Source organism: Scyliorhinus torazame, chromosome 10, assembly GCF_047496885.1.
Source record: "Scyliorhinus torazame isolate Kashiwa2021f chromosome 10, sScyTor2.1, whole genome shotgun sequence".
Taxonomy (NCBI): Eukaryota; Metazoa; Chordata; class Chondrichthyes; order Carcharhiniformes; family Scyliorhinidae; genus Scyliorhinus; species Scyliorhinus torazame.
In genome coordinates this window covers 226294315-226309031 of record NC_092716.1, presented here as the reverse complement: position 1 = coordinate 226309031, position 14717 = coordinate 226294315, and the positions used below count along the sequence as shown (strand labels likewise).

Genomic DNA, 14717 nt, shown 5'->3' with positions numbered 1-14717 from the left:
CTGTACTTCGGTACATGTGACAAATCAGATCACTCCTATAATGGATTCCAGAACTGCACACAATACTCTAACTGTGGCCTAACCAACATTTTATACAGTTCCAGCATGACCTCCCTGCTCTTAAACTCTATGCCTCTGCTAATAAAGACAAGTATATCATATATTCTGGTAAATGCCTGATCCTGTTTTGCCCAACAGTCTCGTATGCATGCTTTCAGCAGGGTTCCTGGGCGACGAAAGAAATAAAACTGGCTGATTTTAAAATATGTTGATTATTCCAATCAAGATCAAGGAGCTTAAGATTTATTGTTCACTAACATACAGTGATATATTCCTTGACCTACACTGGGCGAGGAGTTGACGTTTTTTTTTTGTGCTTAATGCTAGTAGCATTGTCATTGCATGCATCTCTGACAAAAGAGTAACTTCAATTTTTTCTAAATATATATGAACTTTTTCAGGCAAATCTATGCTTTGTGGACATAGACAACCATTTTATTGAACTTCCAGAAGATTTACCACAGTTTCCAAATAAACTAGAATTCATTCAAGAAATCTCAGAGATCCTAATGGCATTTGGGATTCCACCTGAAGGTAACCTGCACTGCAGTGAAAGTGCCTCTAAGTTGAAGAACTTTAAAGGAAGCGATGTGGTCTGCGATAAGAAGAATGGAAATATAGCTGGACCAGCATTGAACACTTATGAATTTCTAAAGGAAAACGAAACTATGGCAAGATTGCAGGCTCTTGTCAAAAGAACTGGTGTCAGTTTGGAGAAGGTTAGTTTTTAATTAATTTTCAGTTGTACGGCACAATTTGAAGATGTCTCCTAATGATGGCTGTAAAGATCTAAAATAGCCTCAGCCTTCAATATCATTGAATCCCTACAGTGCAGAAAGGGGCCATCTGACCCATTGAGTGTGCACTGACCCTTTGAATGGGCACTCTACCACATGTCCATGGCTGGTATTTGAGAGCAAGAAATAACGGCCCATAACATCCGGGTAGTGGCGGGAAGCCAGGGGCCTCCAATTTTAAAAGGGAAAAATGCACGCTTGCCTGCGTTCGGATAATGCGATGAACCTTCCTCTTGATGCGGCAGCCTCGGGCCTCCAGTGCAGGTCTGCACAGGCCCCAGCGTGGTGCAGGAGTGCAGCCCCCCCTTATGACAGGACAGCTTGGGAATGCCCATTGAGGGCAGCATTTAAACAGCAGATTTAGATTGAACAGGCAACATATTTAATAAGTGTTTTAAAGTTTCTGTAACAATTTTCTTTGCTCTTTTATACAGATACTGCTGTTAATGATACTTTAAAAACAAATTTAGGATTAAGGGTAATTATTTATAAGTGAACATGTTTGTTTTAAATCTGTGAAACTATTTAAATCTGCACTATATTATTATATAACTTTACGTGTGGCCTGCTTAAAAGTGTTCGTATTTATTAATGTAAATTATGGTCGTAAGATTTTAAAAGCGCTCCCGGGCTTTTTATTGCACAGTAAGAAGTCTTACAACACCAGGTTAAAGTCCAACAGGTTTGTTTCAAACACTAGCTTTCGGAGCACTGCTACTTCCTCAGGTGAATGAAGAGGTATGTTCCAGAAACATATATATAGACAAATGCAAAGATGCAAGACAATGCTGAGAATGCGAGCATTGGCAGGTGATTAAGTTTTTACAGATCCAGAGATAGGGGTAACCCCAGGTTAAAGAGGTGTGAATTGTCTCAAGCCAGGACAGTTGGTAGGATTTCGCAAGCCCAGGCCAGATGGTGGGGATGAATGTAATGCGACATGAATCCCAGGTCCCGGTTGAGGCCGCACTCATGTGTGCGGAACTTGGCTATAAGTTTCTGCTCGGCGATTCTGCGTTGTCGCGCGTCCTGAAGGCCGCCTTGGAGAATGCTTACCTGGAGATCAGAGGCTGAATGCCCTTGACTGCTGAAGTGTTCCCCGACTGGAAGGGAACATTCCTGCCTGGTGATTGTCGCGCGATGTCCGTTCATTCGTTGTCGCAGCGTCTGCATGGTCTCGCCAATGTACCACGCTTCGGGACATCCTTTCCTGCAGCGTATGAGGTAGACAACGTTGGCGGAGTCGCACGCGTATGTACTGCATACCTGGTGGGTGGTGTTCTCACGTGTAATGGTGGTATCCATGTCGATGATTTGGCACGTCTTGCAGAGATTGCCATGGCAGGGTTGTGTGGTGTCGTGGTCGCTGTTCTGAAGGCTGGGTAGTTTGCTGCAAACAATGGTTTGTTTGAGGTTGCACGGTTGTTTGAAGGCAAATAGTGGAGGTGTGGGGATGACCTTGGCAAGATGTTCATCTTCATCGATGACATGTTGAAGGCTTCGAAGAAGATGCCGTAGTTTCTCCGCTCCAGGAAAGTACTGGACGACGAAGGGTACTCTGTCGGTTGTGTCCCGTGTTTGTCTTCCGTGGAGGTCGGTGCGGTTTTTTGCTGTGGCGCGTACGAACGGGATATGCCGCTCGATTCATCGATCGACAGTTCCAACGCGACATAGACTTTGTACGTACTTCCAGTGTCTGTGTGGGTTTCCTCCGGGTGCTCTGGTGTCCTCCCACAGTCCAAAGTTGTGCAGGATAGGTGGGTTGGCCATGCTAAGTTGCCCTTAGTGTCCAGGGATGTACAGGTTAGGTTCTGGGGATAGGACAGGGTAGGGTACTCTTTCAGGGATCAGTGTAAACTCGATCGGCTGAATGGCCTCCTTCTGCACTGTACGAATTCTATGGATCAATTCCATGGTTCTAGGAAACCCACACAGTCATGGGGAGAATGTGCAAACACCACACAGTCACCCAAAGTCTGTATTTAACACGGGCCTCTGGTGTTGTGAGGTAGCAGTGCTTTTTAAAAAATATATTTTTATTGGGAGTTTTGACATTTCTACAAGAATTTCCAGCAACTGTAATTTTAGCTATTTTGCATAGAATGAATTCTCTCGATACATGGAACTCGCCATACAGGGTGCGTTAGCTATGGTCCTAGGGATCGAGCAAGATGCAGGCAAAGGTAATTTCCAAAGAGAATGCTGCTGAGCGCTTGCTGGGCCAAACCGTGGGTCGCGTGCGATACGCCCACTTGGTCATCTGGGGCCAGTATCTGGCTGTTCTTCCCTCAGCGGGAGCTTGTATGTAGTTACGTGGCGGGGGAGGGGGGGGGGGGGGGAGGGGGAGACAGAATGGGGCAGGGGGAGTGTCCTTGTTTGGGTGCACCCAGAGGTCGACTGTTAAAGTTGTACTGCTTACCCGCCCCCATCTTTGGTGGATGTGCTCTTGCTTTTGTTGCTGAGACCCTTGCTGCTTTCTCCTATTCTACCTGTCCTGCGTTTCACTTTGTTGCTTTTATAGCCCCCCTGCACCACCCCTTCCTGCCAAATTCCCCCCCCCCCCCCTTCCTGCTCTTCCCTGTTGTGTTCTGTTGCACTGATTCATACAGAACTGCTGATGACTTACTTAGAATGATGATTTATTAATTAACACGTGGAAGGATAACATACAGAATGCTACGCATACTAGATTGCTCTGAAATTACCCGATGTGTGACTGACTGTCCTTGTGTACACGTTACTACCAACTGATGATTGCCGAATGTCACATGACTGATGCCTGGCGCCACCTGCTGGTGGAAGGTCGCATTGATGAGTGTATGCAATATTATTCACAGGCATATCACCACATCTCCCCTCCTTTGGAGATGTTGATCTTTATATACAAACATGATTAACATTTTTACTTTACATATGTGGTTTATGTAAATACAGATTTAACTAATGCGTCCATAGACATGATTTGCCTGCTCGGTGTGTGTCCCTTGTGCACAGCTCATTGTGCCTCCCTCACGGGTTCACCCCTCTGATCACCTGGGCTCTTGTCAGCTTTTTTGAATACTGGTTTCCGTGCCTGTCTTTTTATGTTTTAGCCTTTTTAGGCGATGCGCCTTGACACCAGGTATTCTTGTAGGCCATCCTGTTGTCTTCAGCTTCTTCCATTTCTTTGCTTGATTCTGTTGGCTGCTGCATTGCTATGCTCTCGCTATGCTCTCTGCTGCTGCTCTGTTGTGTGGTGTCTGGCCTGTCAGTCACATTGTCGATGTCTCCTTTCTTGGTGTCCTCGATGGGACTCACAGTATTCCCCACTCTCCTCTTCCTCTTTTTTTGTTTTTAGTGCCATTTTGTGACTGTTCCTTTATCTATATTGCCATCCTACTTTTGAGTGCTATTCGCCTTTGGTTTGGCTCTGGTAGCACCCATCTTGTCGCTGGCCTGCACCATAGAATCCGTGTGTTGTGGGTCATCTGTAGAGACGTCTCGTGTTGGCATGCTTCCGAGGGACTGTGCAGTGGTAGTTAAGTTAGCACCCTCAGGGACCAGCTGCAGAGTCTTATCCTCTGGTAGGCTGGCCCTAATGCGACTGCTTCAGTCTAATGGTTTTCATGGTGACATTTTTTCCTTTCTTCCAGTCGATGTGGCATCCTGTGCACCCCGTAATTGTAAATACGAAGAAGCCTGCCCCAATACCGCGACTTACTGTGGTATGTTTTTGCGAGCACCTCATTCATGAAGTACTCATTCGATTCAAACTTGAAGTCCAGAGTGAAGCTCATTGGCTGCCCAGGGTCTGAGAAGATTATTGCAACGTGTTGTAGATGCTTTAAAATGGGCTCATTGTGCTCCTGTATCATGTGGCTGAGCATATCCTCATTTTCGAAGACCGCTAACCAAAACTCTGCAGTGTCCTTCAGATCCTCCATCTCTGTCTCTGGTTGATCTGCCTCCACTTTCACTATCGCTCGAATCTCATTGGATAATTATGCCACTGTATCTAGTTGCGAATCGCTGTAACCTTTTGTCGGCTCACTGACTGGGACGTACAGCCGCTCCACTAGGTTCAGGGCCTCGCACGCATCTGCCCCGAGGATAAATTCATGTTTTGCGTCCACAATGGAGAATGGTACGACGTGTCTTCTGTTGTTTATCCATGCTTCTAGAACATATTCCCCCAACGTCTCAAACTCATTCCCACTATAGTCGATCAGCATTCTTGGTCGGGTTACAGTTTTCGGCGGCACTCGCAGACTGCAAATCGCCCAGTCTGAGGAGGTTTACCTTAGCTCCCGTGATGAGTTTGCATTTTATCAGTGTGTCTTTTAGTGTCAATAGAATGGTCCATCTGTTTCAGCTGGATTAGCATTGTTGCCCCAACTGGTCATTAAAACCTCTTCCTCTTTTGTCTTCGGACTCATCGGGTCCTTGGTTGAGATTAGATCAACAAAAAATAATTCATCAAGGGCCATCTCAACAACTGCATTGATCGACCCCATTTGTACCACTGAAGGATGTGGAAAACATTGTTTTGCAAAATGATTAACACAGCCACACCTGGAACATACTTTTCCAAAGGCTGGACATTGCTGTGGACCATGTCGGGTTACCACATTTCTGGCACAAAATGGCGGCTCCTGTCGTCCACTTAAAATGGCCGTCAGCACTGAGACCACGTTTCTTATTGAATTGCGTCACAGTACTGATGATGCTGGTGTCTTCCTCCATGTTGGTGCCAAAATGTTTTGAGCTGAGTGTACTGATTTGTTGTGCAACCAACTCACTCGCATGACAAATCTTAATTGCTTTATCCAATATATAATCTTCTTCCTGCAACAATCTCTCGGAACTTGTCATTTGCTATGTCAAATACTATTTGGTCGCGGATCATTGAAGATTTCAGATTACTGAAATTGCAGGACTGGCTTCTGCCTCAAGTCAGTTACAAAACCGTTGAACGATTTGCCAGGTTTCTGGGTACTCGTACAAAAAATTTATCTTTCAAATGTCTTAATTATTTTTGAGAGAGCAATGTCGATCGAAGTACTCCCATCACTTGATCGCATCTCTTGCTTTCCTCTTCGCTATCGAAAGCAAATGTGTTCTAGATTTCGATAGCTTGTGAACCTGTCACAGTGAGCAACAACGCAATGTGCCTCTCGTCAGGCTGTGCCTGCAGACCAACGGAGCTTAAACTGATGTTTGAAAACGTGCAAGTTTTCGTCTATGTTACCCTATACTTGAAGCTAGTGGGGTGCCTTTAAACTCTACTTTTCGAGCTTCACTGTCTTTTATTGCATTGAATCGCCACAGGCCGTAGTTTACCGGGTCAGTTGAAGAATCTTTTTTCTGTTTCGTTCATCGGCCGGTTTTCCTTTGTCTTTTCTGCTGTATCTTTAAATGTTCAATACGCCTGGTACCATGTTGTGTTCTGTTGTCTTGTCCTTTCAATGATTCATACAGAACTACTGATGACTTACTTAGAATGATGGTTTATTGGTTAACATGTGGAAGGATAACATACAGAATATTATGCATACTAGGTTGCTCTGGAACTACCTAATGTGCGACTGTTCTTGTGTACGCCTTACTACCAGCTGATGATAGTCGGATGTCACATGACTGATGCCACCTGCTGGTGGGAGGTCACCATGCTGAGTGTATGCAATATTATTCCCCATCCCCTTTGCTCCCTTATTCCGTGGCCTGTCCTGGGTCCCTTCCCTTCTTCCTTCCCTCTCTGCCTCCCTACGTTACTGGGTGCTGTTTACAAACAGGTTCTGGAACAAGTTAATGAAAAGCCTCCATGTTTTGTGGATCCCTTCCTCCAATTCTCTGATGGCATATTTTATTTTCTCTAGCTTCAGAAATTGACAGGTTGGACAGCCAGTCTGCAGCCTTGGGTGGTGCTGCCGATTGCCAGCTGCGCAGGAGTATTCGGCGGGCGATCAGGGAGCCAAAGGTCAGGGCATCAGCCCCTCTCCCCATGAAAAGCTCTGGCTGTTCTGATACCCCCGAAGACCCCCGCCAGCGGTCAAGGCTCCACCTTCACCCCGACACAACCCTGGACATGGCCTCGAAGAAGGACGTCCAGTACCCCTCAAATCTGGGGCAAGACTGGAACATCTGGGTGTGGTTGGCTGGGCCTCCCGAGCACCGTTCACGTTTGTCGTCCATCTCCGGCCGGGAAGAACCCGCTCATTCCTGCCCTGGTTAGGTATGCCCTGTGCATCACCTTTAGTTGCGTTAGGCTCAGCCCTGTGCATGTGGAGGTGAAGTTTGCTCTGTGCAGTGCTTCGATTCCGGGTCCTTCCCCCATCTTTCAGCCTAGTTTTTCCTCCCATTTCTCCCTTGTCTTGTCCAGTGGTGAGTGTGTCTCTTCCAATATTCGGCCGTACATGTCCACACAGTTCTTGTCTCCTAGCTCGCCCGCAGTCAGTAGTCTGCCCAGTAGTGAGTGCCTTGGTATCTGGGGGAATGTCGTTGTTTCCTTGCGGAGGAAGTTTTTGACTTGGTTATATCTTAGTTGTTTCCTTTTGGAGCTGGAACTTGTCCATTATCTCCCCTAGGGTGGCTTCTCTGTTTTCTATGTACATATCACTAACTGTCAGAGACCATTTGTCCTGTCTCCATGTTTTGAAGGAGGTGTCCTATTCTGCCCCTATGTCTTATGGTCTATTGGGGAGAAGGCAGGAGAATGGGGATGAGAAAAATATCAGCTATGATTGAATGGCGGAGCAGACGCGATGGGTTGAGTGGCCTAATTCTGCTCCTATGTGTTATGATACAATCTCGCAGGAGTGAACTTGTGATTTTTGCAGATGGGGGCCATGGTGGACATCTCGATCAGAACAAATTGTTGTCGTATTTGGGACCACGTTCGCTGCTACGTCTGGGCTTTTTGAGTATCTGGCGGTGGTGGGGTTATATTTTCCCGTCTAAACACAACAGTTCTGTCTATTTGTAAAGGGGGGAGGGAAGGGAAGGGGAGGGTATTGACATATCAATTGTTAATGTTACAAGCTCAAAATCCGAAAGCAGCAGCTGCTGCAGTGCAGTGTCCTGGCACACATCTCCTCTGATATCATTTTGGGATGACCTTTGGCAGTACACTCTTAGTGGTGGGTAATTGATTCGCTGCAATACCTGTCGGAGAGATAGTTCACATTAGCTTACAGGAGGCTTGCATATTTCAACTAAGGCATTAAAGTAATCACTGAGACTTGCAAGGATGAACATTACATCAGGGAGACTCTTAAACAACACAGTTTAAAATACATTGCAAAATCCAAAAGTACTTTAGCTCTGAATCAGCTGGGAGGACAGGCATGCGAGCTTCAGTGTCCTTGAAGGAGTCAATAGAACCAGTATCGAGGCCATGACCATCCGAAACTAACTCCGCTGGGCCGCCCACATGCTTAGGATGTCAGAGTCCAATCTGCCAAAGCAAATCTTCTTTATCCAGCTTAAGGAAGGATCCTAAACAAGAGGAGGATAAAGACACCTTGAAGACTTACCTCAAGAAATGGAACATAGATGTCAATGCCTGGGAGACGTTTGCTCAGAAGAGACCTTTTTGGAAGAACCTCCAGATTGACGGGTCTCAATTCTTCGAGAATGCCCACTGCAAGAGGAGGCCGGAAGGAGCCTGAGAAAGGAATATCAATGACCTAGTGTCCAAGAACCGATCCCACCTTTTGGAAACTCTAGGGTTTGGCTTATCAGCCACGCAAGGAACCACAGAACCCGCAACCAGTAACACGGAGTATCTTAAGTGAACAATCATACCCGTTAGCGAATGATCACCGCATTCTATCCATTATAGTTCCTTTAATGGAATTAATATCCTCATGACAAACCAGTTTTTAAAAAATCTTTCTTTCATTTTCTGAGACTCCAAACTCACTTTATACAGTAAAGTATCCTTTTAATGCAATTTACAGCCTCATGACAAACCAAAGTTTAAAAAAAGTAAAAATATATCTTCCTTTCACTTTATTTGCATTTTAAACGTATTTGTGTGCACTAATAATATAAAACATTAACCTACCAAAAATAGCCTCACGATGTCTCCTGCTCTATTATCCTAGACTGAAAAATAAAAGTGCAGATAAAAAGATTTAAAACATACCTACCATCAGCAAGTCGTCCAAGTTATCAATGTCCCTGCATTTTTCATTGAGCAGCTCCAGCGCAGCAGATGGCGTCAAGATGTGGAGAAAAAGCCACCCGGGAGTTTGAACGGCGGATTTCCGGCGATCATGCCCATATGCCCGGACTTCCGGGTCATCATGCCGTTCATGTGCGGCAGGCTAGCGACTTAAGTCCCTAACCAGAGAGGAAGATACGGGCCTACAAATTCAAGGCAACTAATGGTTGCTGCAACTTGTTGCTTGTTTAGTTAAATTAGCATGTGTATTTGATGTTGGTGATGATTAGCTTTGTGGTGTTTACACTTAATGTGATTGCATAAGGTTTAAGATTTGTTGGTTTCAGATTGGAATAGACGCTTTTAATTTTTCTTGCTGACATTTTGCAGCTGGTGAGTGTTGTATCGAGTTGAAAATTTTGCTTGTGCTGACTGAGCACAAGTTGACCATTTTCTGTAGGTATCATATTTGCTTTACATGCAAAAGATATTTGGTTCGAAACTAGGCAGATGCATCATCAAGACCTTTTTGTTTAAGTGTGAGGACAAGTCACATAATTGACCATTTGAAATACAGTAATTATCTGGCGCAATGTTACATTAAGAGTCTTTGAATAGAACAGAGAAGGTTAAGACGAGGCTTAATAGAGGTATACAAAATCATGAATTAGTTTGATAAAGTGAACAAGTGGCAAAAGAGTTGGTAACCAGATTTAAGATTATCAACAAATGGACCAGAGGGAACATGTGGAAACCTTTTTGTTATGGGAAGGAACTGGCAATAAAGTTCAGTTGTTAGACTAATTTAGTGAGATTAAGTTTTCGTGTACCAATAGCAATAAACTCAGGTGGTGATTTTACAGTCTAACGCAGGCCTAACATAACAATAAAGCAGTTGAAAACCCATGTTACTGATAGGAGAGGGGTTAATTTAAGCAAAGCTAATCGCACAATTTATCTTGCAGCTTTCAGTTTTCGGTGTATTCTTCTGTTTCTTTCTCTTCTCTCTTTTTGTGTATTAAGTTCTGTTTTTTCTCCGCTGCAGAGACCTAATCAGAAAGGTCTCTTTTATCCTGGCCCTTATCTGATTAAGCCCTCCCTGTGCCAATCATAGTTCATGTGAGCAATGCTATCCTCACTTACATGTAAATTTACTATATTCACAGCTCATGTGAACAATGCTAGCCTTACTTAATCATTTAATGTTCTGTGTGCCATTGTTGTTCTATTCCGCCCTATCTCAGGGCTGCTGCATCCTGTTGTTCTTTGTATCACAGAGGCCCATGTATTAGTTTACACAACTGGCTTCAAGGTTTAATTTTTAACTGCAGTAAGCATCTTTTTATATCTTGACGTTCTTTCTCATAATGCTTGGCATCAATTTATACTGAATGCTATTTCTAAGTCTTCCCACTGTACGATACTACTAAGACTGATTCCTAATAAAATTAAATACTTTTGGCCAGTAATCTTACAATACCAATGCCCACAGTTTTGTGTGGATTTTATGTTTGTGTTTGATATTAAGCAAATATAATGTCATATAATCTTGCACCTAGTGATGTTTTAACTGTGTGATTCTGTTTTCCAAAGTTCTGTTTGTTTGTAAAATGAGTGGGACTTTCGGGCTCCATGCACCTTTTATGTAACCGCAAAAAGTTATTGTGAAAGATGGTGAATTTATTCCTGTGGATAGATGAATTTCAAAATTAGGTTTAACCTGATTTAAATAGGAAGACATTAACAATCAGTGGTAGCATGTGTAGTTCTACTTTGGTACATACAGCTATTTTTTAAAGGCATAGGAAAAACTTGAATTCTTGGTCTCAACAATTACCGTCAATATAGAGTGCAGTGCTACAGAACAGGAGTAATGGCGGGTGCTGCCAATGATGTATACCATATCCTTTCAGCATTATACTTTGTGAAGAAAGTGGACGGAGTTTTCCACTCTGGAGACCCCAGTGTGGTGGCAGGCGAGAAAGTCAGCGTGATTTCTGCTGGACGGTGGGTCAGTTGAACACGTGCGATTTTCTGCTCATTAATTATGCATCAACAAGGAGCTCAGCGAATCTCATGGCGGGCAGAGATTCGTCTGCCGTGTCATTACTTTATGGCACCATTGGAAGGGTTTCCAAGCTGATAATCAACCTGCTTGGCCAGAACTGTGGCCATCACATGAAGTGTTGGTGGCCATCAAGTCCTGAAGTGGAACTTGAACTCGGGAGCTTCTGGCCCAGAGGTACGGACTTTATCACTGCCCTAAGACCTCCCCGGTATTTTCTTACAGGTACATATTTTATTCTGCAATCTAATCAATAAAAAAATTAATCAAAATTATGAGCTGTGAACTCAGAGCAGATGTTTGAATATGAGTGGTTTGAACTCCAATTGCACTGGATGATCACCAGTTTCTGAATGCCAGTCTGCTGCTCTTGCTGGGAGGTGAACAAAGTTTTTCATTTAAAGCTGGCAAGAAATAGATAATTTTGCAAGTACTTGGCAGCTGTATTTTTTATTTTTTTAAAATAATTTTTATTAAAGTTTTCACAAAATATCAACAACAAAATGTAAAAGGAACCCAATAGAATTAAATACCAAACAAAACAAAACAACCCAGTACTGCCCTCCCCCCTATACATAAATAATAAATTAACACCCACCGAAACACAGAGCAAACATAGCAAATATATACACCCCCTCAGATCCCCAGTATAGACAAACAAAAATAAAATAGAACACACCCGCCCCCTTCTCCCCCCCCCGGGCTGCTGCTGCTGACCATTGTCTACCGTTGTGCCAGGAATTCTAAGAACGGTTGCCACCGCCTGAAAAACCCTTGCACCGATCCCAAGGCAAATTTCACCCTCTCCAATTTAATAAACTCCGCCATATCGTTGATCGAGGATTCCACGCTTGGGGGCCTCGCATCTTTTCACTGAAGAAGAATCCTTCGCCGGGCTACCAGGGGCGCAAAGGCCAGAATACCGGCATCTTTCGCCTCCTGCACTCCCGGCTCCTCTGCACTGTATTTTTATTTTTTAAAGTGTAATTGATTGCGGAGCTTGAACTCTGCATCGCTTCTGCTATAATATTCAATTTGCTTTCATGTTAAAATTAATTTTTCATGAAACTTCCGGGTGCGGCTATGCTGAGCTAGGTCGCATATTCGGTAGCTCCCGCTTGGAACGGACTTTTGGGCTCTTTTACAGGGCCCCCACGGCATTTGTTTGACATTTCCCGGTGTGGCAAGAAGACTACAGCATTCCCCTGACAGTGTCCCCCAGGAATGGTATGTCTTTTGGCTGCCAGACCCGCCAGAAACAGTAAAGAATTTGGCTTTGGCTGCAGGTTTAGACAAGGGCCGGGGGAAGGGCAAGCTTAAAGCTGCAATCTGACTTGACTCTATCAAAGGTGAATTCTAGCAGCAGAGGGAACAACTGTGAAAAGATCTACCAAGGCCATTGAAGAAGCAGGGACGAGGCTTCCGGTGGCGGCCATGGAGGAGTAGGTCGCGCATTCGGCAGCTCCCGTCTGGAACTGACTCTCAGACCTTTTTCAGGAGTTTCCATAGACCTTTTAAACGGACCAGAAGTGTAACGGCCAAAGGAGCGGCACTGGAGCAATGGGAGAAGCGAGGGAAAGAAAACAAAATGGTGGCGGCCAGGGACAAAGGGGAGCTGCAGGAGTTCATCAAGCGCTACTTCGAGGAGCAGCGCGAGGAGATGCGCAAGGAGATGTTGGCGTCTATGCTTTCGGCAATTGAAGGACTCGGGATCACCCAGAAGGTCCACGAAGCTAAGATCCAGGAGGTACAGAAAAGAGTCAGTCAGAACGAGGACAAGCTCGTGGACTCGAAGACCTGGAGAACAGGTCGAGGAGGAAGAATCTGTGAATCCTGGGTCTCCCTGAGGGAGTGGAGGGGGCTGATGCCGGGGCATACGCGAGCACGATGCTCGAGGCGATGATGGGCACGAAGGCCCCTTCGAGGCCGCTGGAATTGAACGGTGCACATCGGGTGCTGGCGAAGAAGCCCCAGGCAAATGAACCGCCAAGGGCGATGGTGGCGAGGTGGCGAGGTTCCACCGGTTCACGGACAGAGAGTGGGTCCTGAGATGGGCCAAGAAGGAGCGGAGCAGTAAGTGGGACAATGCAGAGATCCGAATATACCCGGACTGGAACACGGAGGTTGCAAAGCGGAGAGCGGGTTTCAACCGGGCCAAAGCGGCGTTGTACCGGAAAGAAGTGAAATTCGGAATGCTGCAGCCAGCGCGACTGTGGGTCACATACAAGGGCCAACACTATTACTTCGAAACGCCTGAAGAGGCGTGGACCTTTGTACAAGCCGAAAAGTTGGACTCTAACTGAGGGTTTGTGAGGGTAGGTGGGATGTTTGAGGTTTGATGTGTGATGTTTGTTGTATATAGGGGGTCAATCACGCGCAGGAAATGTTACATGGGCTGGGGGAGAGAGACAAGGCCGCGACAAGAGCTGTGCCAGAGGGGGCGGAGCGGGCTTTGGAAAGCGCGGGGTGTTTTCCCACGCGCGGGAAGAAAGGCGGGAAGGAGAACGAAGGAATGCATATGGATTGGGAGACTCCCACGCGGGGAGGTCAATGGGACAGCGGGGGAAGCCGGGGTCAGCAGGCGTCAGCTGACTTACGGGAGTGACATGGGGGGAGCAAAAAAGCTAGACGGGGGTCTAGCGGGGGAGAGGGGAGGGGGAGAAGCGGGGGAGAGGGGAGGGGGAGAAGCGGGGGGGGGAAGGGTTACTGCTGCACTGGCCGAAAGGGAATGGGACACAGAAGAGGTGGTCGGGACGGGGATCCTCCCTCTGGGGGATTGGAGGGTGAGGGAGGCCTGGACACGGGACTGGCCCAGAAAAGGAGATGGCTAGTCGGCGGGGTGTGGGAGGGGGGGGGGGGGGGGGGGCGGGTGAGAGCCCCTCCAATCCGGCTGATAACGTGGAATGTGAGGGGCCTGAATGGGCCGGTGAAGAGGGCTCGAGTGTTCGCGCACTTAAAGGGACTGAAGGCGGACGTGGCCATGCTCCAAGAGACACACCTGAAGGTGGCGGACCAGGTCAGGCTAAGAAAGGGATGGGTAGGACATGTATTCCACTCGGGACTGGACGCGAAGAATAGAGGGGTGGCAATATTGGTGGGAAAGCGGGTGTCATTTGAGGCCAAGACTATTGTAGCGGACAATGGAGGGCGATATGTAATGGTGAGCGGTAGGCTGCAAGGGATGTGGGTGGTGTTGGTAAACGTATACGCCCGAACTGGGATGATGCAGGATTCATGAAGCGCATGTTGGGGCGCATTCCAGACCTGGAGATAGGAGGCCTGATAATGGGAGGGGACTTCAATACAGTGTTGGATCCAGCACTAGACCGCTCCAAATCAAGGACTGGAAAGAGGCTGGCGGCGGCCAAGGTACTTAGGGGGTTTATGGATCAGATGGGGGGAGTGGACCCAAGGCGGTTTGCAAGGCCGTAGGCCAGGGAATTTTCTTTCTTCTCCCATGTACACAAAGCCTACTCCCGGATAGATTTCTTTGTTCTGGATAGGGCGCTCATCCCGAGGGTGGAGGGGACGGAGTATTCCGCTATAGCCGTTTCGGACCATGCCCCACACTGGGTGGAACTGGAGCTGGGAGAGGAGAGGGACCAACGCCCGTTGTGGCGGCTGGATGTGGGACTGCTGGCGGACGAGGTGG

The 14717-nt window shown here is 46.4% G+C and overlaps 1 protein-coding gene across 8 annotated transcripts in view; it reads left to right on the top strand.

Moving 5' to 3' along the window:
* The window catches only part of dennd5a (DENN/MADD domain containing 5A), a 496539-nt gene that overhangs the window by 234682 nt on the left and 247140 nt on the right, over positions 1-14717 (top strand). For all 8 annotated transcript variants that reach the window (XR_011933108.1, XR_011933106.1, XR_011933109.1 and 5 more), the window contains one exon: positions 462-779. Coding sequence is in view for 4 of the 8 variants with exons in the window: in XM_072466513.1 (XP_072322614.1) it covers positions 462-779 (318 nt within the window). In the remaining 4 variants the exon portion in view is untranslated. The remainder of the gene's footprint in view (positions 1-461; positions 780-14717) is intronic.